The following is an 11,116-nucleotide window of genomic DNA, read 5'->3' as shown; positions in this document are numbered from 1 at the left end:
AAGCTTAGAAAAATGCATTGCATTATTTAAATTGGGTTATATCCTTAACAGGAGAGGTTGTAAGCTGCTGATTTCTGAGACCCCACTCTGATCACGAAAACAGTTTTATCAATGCCCTTTTTTTATTAAATGGAGCAGTGGTCGCTACTGCAAATAAAGATCAATGTAAGTAATGCAACCTGACTTTTGAAAATTAACAAATACTTTGAATAACCTGAGCAACCATTGGCATTTCTGAAAAAATGTTAATAATAACAGTTACCAGTGTAAATCACTGTATAGAGACAAACTAGAGTGAGTGGTATATATTTTCAGGAATAAATGTCCACTGCTCGCAACAAATCACATAATTATCATTAATAATAAGTGCAAAAAAGTTAGTACATTTACGGCCAGCTTTAGTTGGAGAGCAGAGCTATCACAAGGAATCATCTTCCCTGGCAAATGTGTGCCTTTAACTTTTTTTTTAACCTTTAATAATCTAATAGCCTCTAATTGTGAAGGACAGGACTGTATACAGTGAGCACAAGAGGGTGAGCTATAGTGGGGTCGTTATTGGTATTCTGCTCCGGCAGCCACTCTGACGTAAAGCTTCTGACATGGGAAAAGCACAAGAGCTCGGAGTATCTCTAGTTTTGAAAAAAAATCCAGGCATCAGTATATTTTATGGTAGGATACCTACTATACAGCCCTTATAGTAATGATTAGACGTGTTTACTGTGTGATTACATGCTTCTAAATCCATCATCCAGCCGGCAGCATCCGTTTTTCTCATGGAATATTTCTGACTAATCCTCAGCTCAATACTCTACCTGCATGCAAGCCACAGGGAAGAACAGACCGACACAGCCATAATAACTACATGTCAACGACTTTTATTTCGTTGGTACAAAAGTTCTCGGCATTAGTGACAAAATATATTATAACATAAAACAAAGACACATTCTTTCTCAGTCAGCCCCCACAACACTGATTTGGCAGTACAGCAGCTCAATATAAAGTGCAATATTGAAGCATATTCATGGGTCCTATATAGACTTGCACATTGTTCATACTCAGGATGGACCATTCCCGGAGATATCAAAAAAGATAAAGTGCTAAAGGTCCAAGGTTTCTTCTTAACAACTACTCAGCATACATCTAGTTGTCCATAGCAGGCACGATTGTAGTCACTAGATTGTCATTTGTGCAGTCAGTTATACATCACTGGGTGATCTGGAGCGAAAGGACACTTTGGATTGAAAGCAGCCACAGAAAAGAACCCACATGGATCTCTGTATTTCTTGATTTCTGTAGGCGTAAATAATAGGGTTGATCATCGAGTTGTAAGTGGCAGGTAGGAGGGTGGCATATGTGTACACTGAGGGGTATTCATGGTCTCCCACCACACAATAAATGGAAAAAGGCAACCAACTAGCCCCAAAAGTCCCAAGAATGATGGCAAGCGTGGACACTCCTTTCTTTGTGGCTACATAATGGGATGCTGTGAGGAAATGTTGCTGTAGTGCTATTTGGTGAGCATGTCTACAGACTATTTTGCAGATTTTTATGTATAGATGCAGCATTAAAATAAAGATGAAAAAGAATGAGGTGGATAATAGAGTCACATTACTTTTGGTCAATGGACTGACAATGCTACAAGATGAGATGTCATCTAAACAGTTCCAGCCTAATACTGGAAGGAGACCTAGACATATGGATACCCCCCAGGTGACAACCAGCATGAGATGAATCCATAAGATTGTCTTCTCTGAAGAGTAAGTCAGTGCATTGTACAAAGAGAGATACCGGTCCACAGTGATGGCCAATAAACTGCTCACTGAAGCTGTGAATGAAGCCACAAGGAACCCCACTGTGATCAGGTTGATAGTCTCTGATTGAATCACATACTGAAATACAAAATTAAGGATCAAGCCAAACCCAGCAAGGAGATCTGCTGTAGCTAGGCTCCCGATCAGCACGAACATAGGGGTTCTCAGTGTTGGGGTGTAGAAGATGATGGCCACCACAATGGCATTCTCACAGGCAATAATAGTCCCTGAGATACACAGCATAATATCCCACGGGTTGATGGTAAACACTGAGAAGAAAGCTGACAACTCCAGGGAACCATTGACATCGCTTGTCTGGATCCAAGGTTCGGAGAAGCTGGTGTCGCTGTCATTAAGGCTTTCATTCATTTCTCCAGAGTATGATAACCTGAAAATACAGAGAGAAATACATTGGAAGTGAGCATAATGTCTAAAATGATGCACAGCACATTGCATAGCAGCACGGCTACCACTGTCCATGGTGCTGAAGCTTCAGGTTATAGTAACCGACACATTGAAGCGAAGGGTTATCATGACATACATCATCCTAAAACATAATATAGTATAATATATAATAAAGTATAAATTGTATCTATCGATAATATACATGCATAGTCTATACAACATGCAGAAAATCAGATCCATCCTATAATATGTGCAACTCAGTTATTATTAGAATAAAACAGCAGTTTATTTGAATGGCTGGTTTCTGTGCTTACCTCTACAAAGGCTTAGCAGGGCATTTCATAAGTCAGCTGTAGTAAGCATGTAGAGTCCTGGCATCAGCAATGCAATGTGATCTGCAGCCTGGATGCACCTCAGTCCTCTGACCTGATGAGTAAGGGACTGGTGCTGTGGCAGCCTGGCAGAGGATATTGTACTGGAGTCTATGATGTGAGAAGGGGTGGGCTGTGCATTAGAGGAGGAGGCAGGAGAAATGCTGGGACTGGCTGTGGCTGCTGCTCACATAGCTAGCATACACTGTGAAGGCTGCTTGCGCTGCACTGCATGGCACATCGGGATGACTTAAGCCATTGACGTTCATGGCAAGAAAACTTATCAGTAGCCGAGGCTCAGTGATGCCGCAGACACTGGCGTCTTACACGCCAGAGATAATAACACAGACGCTGCCATACAGATCAGCCGGTCATCAGAATAATGAAGTATAAGCTCCAGAAGGGAAAGCCAAATAAGCTTCATGTCTGTTCAATGCTCAGATCACCAGGTCCTTGGTAGAAAACAGGAAGAGCCCATGCAGTTCTCAATCTAGACAATGTAGCTCTCATCGCTTATACCTCTAATATTCCCTTATTGAACACTGAATTCTAAAGATGAATAGAACTAAAGCTAGAAAAAAACGTGTTCAGAGAATACTTTGAAATTATTGAAACCCATCAGGGGCTCCTATTCTTTAAAGATGCTAATGCCTTTACAATATATATTAGAATGATCATCAAAATTAATATTCACATGGGCATTCAGCAGTACAACATAGCAAAGTACCAGTAATGCTCCCAAAGACATTTAATCAGTGGACTCAGCTCTAAAATACACTTCATGAAGGCACTGACTTAGCTTCAAAAACCTGTGCTTAGAGAGGCACTATCACTATGCATCCCTCATTGCAGTACCATAGAATACCTCTGCGACTGCAGGTATATCACCACATTCTGAATTTTTGACTAAATTGGATGTGTGCTTAGGATCAGTGACTTGCTGGAGTCGCCATCCCCTGCCTACTTTGGTTTTACCATGTGGCAACAATACATTCTCCAGTATATCCTTGTACATGGTAGCATTCATATTTCCATCATAGACATAACTAAAACTGAACAAAAAGATTTGTGCATTGTGTAAGACATGCTGCAATGATGACAGGCCTACTAATTAGAAAAGGCGTTGGAGATGCTGGCAGGTAGGAGGAGGTTTTCAGGGCTCCGACCGGCGGCCATGGACTACTAACACGACTGTCAACCAGGGTTCTACAAGTCTTTTTGCTTAACTCTAGTGTTAACTATTAAATTGGAAACTGTAGGTACAGAACCACACAGCTACTGTCTAGCAGCGATGGTTGAACATGAGCAAAGCTTAGAAATCTTACATAATGACCTTGTAAGCGCTGTACTGAGGCTGGACAGGATTGCTGAAGCTTGTGGTTAGCTTCTGTTCCCAGACAGCTTCAGTTCCACTGCACTTCCTATGATAGATAATCTAACATTGACCAGATATTGCAGAATGTGAAATTTGTGGGAATATGGGGAATATGGGAGTTAGGATCCCCACAAATGTCCTTAAGATTACTGTTCATTACTCTTTTTAAGGAAAGAGATAGAAGAAATTTTGAATGTGAGAATTGGACCATATCTATAACTAGGGGAACTGATTAAAGCGTTAGTATACTACATGGTAAGGCTTGACTATTATCATAGTCCTGGAAGATGACTATCGAAAATTTTCTGCATTTCATTATACACTTAGACAATGTATTTACTTTTAAACTACTGCAAACAAATGTGTCTACCGCATTAAGAGGCATAACTGCTGATAGTGAACCACTAAATGGTTGTCCTTTACAATCCACTGAGGTAGGAACTCTTTTTTTTGAACTGCGTCATCAGCTGCTGCGTTACAAAGTGGGTATGTGTACTTGTTTGTATGCTTGTGTCTTTTTGTGCATATACACTGCTCAAAAAAATAAAGGGAACACTTAAACAACAGAATATAACTCCAAGTAAATCAAACTTCTGTGTAATCAAACTGAAACTGTCCACTTAGGAAGCAACACTGATTGACAATCAATTTCACATGATGTTGTGCAAATGGAATAGACAATAGATGGAAATTATTGGCAATTATCAAAGCACCCTAAATAAAGGAGTGGTTCTGCAGGTGGGGACCACCGACCACATCTCAGTACCAATGCTTTCTGGCTGATGTTTTGGTCACTTTTGAATGTTGGTTGTGCTTTCACACTCATGGTAGCATGAGAGGGACTCTATAACCCACAGAAGTTGCTCAGGTAGTGCAGCTCAGCCAGGATGGCACCTCAATGCGAGCTGTGGAAAGAAGTTTTGCTGTGTCTGTCAGCGCAGTGTCCATAGGTGGGAGGCGCTACCAGGAGACAGGCCAGTACACCAGGAGACGTGGAGGGGGCCGTAGGAGGGCAACAACCCAGCAGCAGGACCGCTACCTCCACCTTTGTGCAAGGAGGAACAGGAGGAGCACTGCCAGAGCCCTGCAAAATGACTTCCAGCAGGCCACAAATGTGCATGTGTCTGCACAAACGGTTAGAAACCGACTCCATGAGGGTGGCATGAGGGCCCGACGTCCACAGATGGGGGTTGTGCTCACAGCTCAACACCATGCAGGACGCTTGGCATTTGCCACAGAACACCAGGATTGGCAAAGTCGCCACTGCCGCCCTGTGCTCTTGACAGATAAAAGCAGGTTCACACTGAGCACATTTGCTGCCTGCAACATCCTTCAGCATGACCGGTTTGGCAGTGGGTCAGTAATGGTGTTGGGTGGCATTTCTTTGGAGGGCCGCACAGCCCTCCATGTGCTCACCAGAGGTAGCCTGACTGCCATTAGGTACCGAGATGAGATCCTCAGACCCCTTGTGAGACCATATGATGGTGTGGTTGGCCCTGGGTTCCTCCTTATGCAGGACAATGCCAGACCTCATGTGGCTGGAGCGTGTCAGCAGTTCCTGCAAGATGAAGGCATTGAAGCTATGGACTGGCCCTCCCGTTCTGTAGACCTGAATCTGATTGAGCACATCTGGGACATCATGTCTCGCTCCATCCGCCAACTCCTGCACCACAGACTGTCTAGGAGTTGGCAGATGCTTTAGTCCAGCTCTGGGAGGAGATCCCACAGGAGACCATCCACAACCTCATCAGGAGCATGCCCAGGCGTTGTAGGGAGGTCATACAGGCACGTGGAGGCCACACCCAATACTGAGCCTCATTTTGACTTGTTTTAAGGACATTACATCAAAGTTGGATTAGCCTGTAGCATGTTTTTCCACTTTAATTTTGGGGGTGACTCCAAATCCAGGCCTTCATTGGTTAATAAATTTGATTTCCATTGATGATTTTTGTGTGATTTTGTTGTCAGCACATTCAACTTTGTACAGAACAAAAGTATTTAATGAGAATATTTCATTAATTCAGATCTAGGATGTGTTATTTGAGTGTTCCTTTTATTTTTTTGAGCAGTGTATTTTTGTACGTGTGTGTATGTTTGTGCCTATGTGTGTACATGATTGTAAGTTTGTGCCTATCTGTGCATATATTTATGTATGCGTGTACATTTAGGTACATTTGTCTGCATTTCTGTATGTTCATGCTTGCGTGAGCATACAATTGTGTATGTGTGTGTATGTTTGTGTCTATGTATGCGTACATTTGTGTGTGTGTATGTTTGTGTCTATGTGTGCGTACATTTGTGTGTGTGTATGTTTGTGTCTATGTGTGCATACATTTGTGTATGTGGGTGTTTGTGTCTATGTGTGCGTACATTTGTGTATGTGTGTGCATGTTTGTATCTGTATGCTTACATTTGTGTATGTTTGTCTATGTGTTTTTGTATGTGGGTGTATGTTTGTGTCTGTGTGCATATATTTGTGTATGTGTGTGCATGTTTGTATCTGTATGCTTACATTTGTGTATGTTTGTCTATGTGTTTTTGTTTGTGTCTATGTGTGCGTACATTTGTATGTGTGTATGTTTGTTTCTATGTGTGCGTACATTTGTGTATGTGTGTGCATGTTTGTATCTGTATGCTTACATTTGTGTATGTTTGTCTATGTGTTTTTGTATGTGGGTGTATGTTTGTGTCTATGTGTGCATATATTTGTGTATGTGTGTGCATGTTTGTATCTGTATGCTTACATTTGTGTATGTTTGTCTATGTGTTTTTGTTTGTGTCTATGTGTGCGTACATTTGTGTCTGTGTGTGTGTACATTTGTGTACGTGCATTTGTAGGTGACCTGTTCATTTTTAATCAAACATATTTCAATGTTTCACAAGAGATGACATTTCTTAATTAAATAATGGTCCGTAAACCAATAACTATAGTTTACTCAAGCTAGACCTGTTCTCTGCTTTCTTCATTTTGATGTTATATTTAAACATCATTTTATTGTTATTCCCAGTTACAAAAATAGAAATAAACTAAAAATTGTTCCATGCTTTATTTACAATAACAGTACAAGGGAAAAAGAGATTACTGAAATGGGTATATAGCATAGTACATCACATGTGTAAAATGCCCCTGTCAATTTGCTTACTCCAGCACGATAGTTTCAACAGAAAGGATGATGGCATAAATGGCTGGGAAAAAATAATAAAAACTTACTGTAATGCCTGACTGCCGCAGATGCTACCTGGCGGCAGCCTATTCTCCAATCCTTGGCTGGAGGGATAGGCATGAATGTCAACTGCAGCTCATGTATATTGACTACATAGCAGGATCTCATCATTTGGACGAGCAGATCTGCAAGAGATAAAACAGTGTTTTATCAAAACTACAGCAAGAATGCCTGTAATTGATACATTATACAGTATACAGTATTCCTCCAGCACATATTTTAACCTTACCAACAGCAACAACTGCTCTGACTCAACTGATTCCTGACAGGAATAACCGTTGCTCTCTCTGGCCCAAACTCCTCCCCCTTTCTCTACTGGACCAATCATCAACCGTCTCCGTCGGTTGCTGGGAAAACTACTCCGTTACTACCCCGGCTCCTTCTACACTGGAGCTATTACTAAATATATTAACTATTTCTATCCTAAACTATAGTGCCCACCACTGCACTGTACCCAATGCCTAATCTAATATACCATCCACTCCTAACATATACTGTCCCTGTAACTAACATTAGACAATAGACATTTACATATTCATATATAAACACAGAGTAGAACAATACATTCATAAAAGGGAAAGAGGCGCATGACCATCCCGGTCACCCTCTTACATTTCTACATAGAGCTTAGAAGAACTCAGCTACTCGGTTTTTAATCACATGATGTCAATGACCTAATAGAAAAGAGAATAAGTTCCTGGGTAGAAGGGCAAAATGAGCAATTGTAAGTACACAGTGCTAATATAATATGATGACTGCAATATATTAGGAGGATAAAAATGTTGATGGGAGAAGTGCTTCTTTAAAGGAAACTTGTGAGCTACAAAAACACTCTTTACCTCCAGATATGGTGATAATCTTCAGGTAAATAGTGTTTAAATCACATTAGGCTGGTTTATTGGATGAGCGGCTGCAGGGAGAAAATGCAGTTTTACTCTCCCTGCAGCCGCCAGCTTCCAGTCTATGGGCAGTATAAGGAGGTGTAACAGTCACCGCTCACTGTACTGTGATCGTACTGTAGTCACTCCCCCTGCACCTAGACTAACATCCCGCTCTTGAGCGTGTGTTGTGTAGCGGACAGATTTCCTTTAACTTATAAACGATACCAACGCTATGGGTATTAGTCAATCTCATAATCCCATGAGGAAAAAGAGGGGTTTTACTCCCTCAATACATATAACCTATAAATGCTTGGAGTCTTGAACCCCAACAAAGAGTAGTATAACCAATAAATAAAAGGTATGAATTTTATTGTAAATTAATTTAAAGAAACAAACAAATGAGTGAATATAAATAGTTATCAGGTGAGGATACAAAGAATCGCAAATGGAAACAGCAATCATGGTATATCAATGGCAATAATAGAAATGCATATGCAACAATCATATATTAATCTATGTCCAACCACTGGACTCAACTGAACTCACAGTAAAAAAGTGATCATATAATATAAAGTATGCACTATACTAAAAAAAACTGTGGGTGCACGTAGAGGGACATGGTAAACACTCAGTCCCTCACTCTGATTGTTTGTGTAGCTTACCCATGGCTGCAGGATGGTGAAGAACTGTGCTCGATCGTCGCCCCAACGCACGTTTCACATGTTGTGCTTCCTCAGGTTTCCTCTTATGTATAGCAAATAAAAGCTTTCACAGTTTCCCATAAATTATAAATACCTATAAAAATAGTTTCCCTGTATTTGCACCTTGTCAAGGGCTTTATAAGGATTGTAAACGCAGATATACTTTAAAGTAGAGGTGATTGCGTGGACCCAGCCACTATTCCCAAGCAAGTACCAGAGGCAGCAGTGCATCAATAGTAGACAACCAAACGTCTAGTGAAACAAAAACAAATTAATATAATTCTGAGGGTCAAATATAGGATAGACATTTTGCATATACAGCCACACAAGGGTTCACGGTGGAGAAGGTGGAGGTGGGGTATGCCAGGATGCTGATCTGGTACTTTGATGGCAATTTCTCTTTGTACTGGCACGTGGTAATCACAGATTATGTCCTGTGTAGATGCTGAACAATGCAGTACTTTCTGATCTTCCTGGGTCTCCTCTGCGAAAACAGGATGCTGTGGGACCTTTGCCATCTGACTGTGCTCAGTGGATGCCTTTATTTATGTAACTAATTCTCTACTTTTCTTTAGCACTCCTGTTTTGCCAGGATTCACACAAGGACCTATGGTCTGTAAGGTAAAATGCTAACAGTGAACCATAGGCACTGTTGTTTATTAGAAGATTTCCTCTGCCTAAAGTTCTAAAGGGTTATTCCTAATATAGTAACTCTCCGCTATCTGCTGGGACCCACAGCGATCCCCTGAATGGGGCTCTGAAACCGCTGAATTTGGCTCTGCAAAGCCCCATATAAAATGGAGCATAGGTGCAAAAGCTCAACCCCCACTACATTCATTGTCTATGACACTGCTGCAAAATTGTTGAGCGCAGCTATGGCCAGGTACAGAATAATGTAGGTAACAGCAAAGTAAAATGTATTACATAAACCAAAAAAAAAACAAGCATCTTCAGATATATATGTATATATATATATATATATATATATATATATAGAATATATTGTGGAAGCTAAGAGAAATTATAGTTTTGTCCAACACTACAAGTGTTCGTTAGTAACTTATCAATTTCTTTTTAATTAATTTTCTCTTTGTTTTCCTCTTTATTCCACCGTTTCATTAGACATAACTTGCCCTAAAACGGAGTTCTGAACTTTAAGTTTGACACTGAAAATATCACACAGGCTTAGAAATTAATTATGCCACTAACCTTTCCGTATCATAAAAATGTTAAGTGGTTTCTTCTCACTTTAGAGATTATTTTATTTTCCAATTTCTGTGTGTTTATGGATCCATTCACATGGCATGGCAGCGTGCACAGACCCTGTACAGAGACAGTCTATATGGAGTTATGTATTGACTTGTACGCTGTGTGCTGCAGATCGGAGTCTACATCAAGCACAGGATTTTTACCTAGAAGCTATGACTGTATTTTTGTGAGCTTGTAATAACATGGCTTATGCTCTGCTTATAGAAGCATTCAGTGGTTCCAGTTAATCTTTCTAGAAACCACATGAAAGCCAACAGTTTGGATCTGTCAGAAAATGGATCCGTCAAAGAATCAATGTTAACACCATGAATGGAAGCAAATGGCAACATTGAGAAAACCACTATAAAATACATACGAGCATTAGAGTGTTTTTAAATATTCCATTCTTAATTAATTTTTTTATTGTATTATTTAGGTATTTTTTCACGAGGAGATTCTGAAGCATAAAACATAGAATCTATGTTACCTGCATTGTGTTGTAATAGTAAATCAGAAATAAATTCAGAATTAGAATTAGAACTCCAATTGAGAACCTTATTTTGCCACTTTGGCAACAAACAATACATTATTTCAGTTCTCTATTACACTGCAATTGAAAAATAAAATTCATCCCATAAATATCAAAAGGAACTATTTCTGTTGCATGTTTATGGAGTTCTGCAAGCCCCATTGAGATGAAAAGTTTCTGACATTCCTGCCCTAACCTGTTATGTATGGCCATCCATTATTAGAATGAGGTTGTGACTACTGAAAAGTCTTGGGGTTACAGCTAAAGGCTATTGAATGCTTTCTGACTTCAATTTTTTACATATCGTCTGCCTGATAAAATGGGGTATGTGTGTATGCCGATATACAGTATATACATGTTATGTTTGGGGGGAGGAGGGGAAAAAAAAGGGAGAAAATAAAGTAAAAACCTCCATTTCAAGCAATCTACAAAATAAGTGCAATATCCATCAATTATTAATGTTTCAATTAATGTAGAAGCAATGTAGTCCATCCATCAGTTTCTTTGATTAAACAATTTACTCAGAATGAAGTATGAAAGGTGGTGAAATGTAAACGCATCAGATTGGCCC

General features: G+C 40.1%; 1 protein-coding gene across 1 annotated transcript; it reads right to left on the bottom strand.

Moving 5' to 3' along the window:
• Nucleotides 1-890: 890 nt before the first annotated feature.
• Nucleotides 891-2,709, bottom strand: GPR6 (G protein-coupled receptor 6). The gene is made up of 2 exons (XM_073673180.1): nt 2,531-2,709; nt 891-2,199 (listed from the first exon to the last, which is right to left on the bottom strand). The coding sequence occupies exon 2, from the start codon at nt 2,178-2,180 to the stop codon at nt 1,197-1,199; it is 984 nt and encodes a 327-aa protein (XP_073529281.1). The 5' UTR covers nt 2,181-2,199; nt 2,531-2,709; the 3' UTR covers nt 891-1,196.
• Between the last annotated feature and the right edge of the window lie 8,407 nt (nt 2,710-11,116).

The sequence above is a fragment of the Phyllobates terribilis genome, unplaced genomic scaffold (assembly GCF_046119375.1).
Source record: "Phyllobates terribilis strain yellow unplaced genomic scaffold, ASM4611937v1 Scaffold_3__8_contigs__length_932513732, whole genome shotgun sequence".
Taxonomy (NCBI): Eukaryota; Metazoa; Chordata; class Amphibia; order Anura; family Dendrobatidae; genus Phyllobates; species Phyllobates terribilis.
Note: the sequence above shows the minus strand (reverse complement) of the source record. Positions and strands in the feature narration are given on the sequence as shown.

Coding starts and splice junctions, on each gene's coding strand:
- GPR6 (XM_073673180.1), bottom strand. CDS start 2,180: ATGAATGAAAGCCTTAATGACAGCGACACCAGCTTCTCCGAACCTTGG.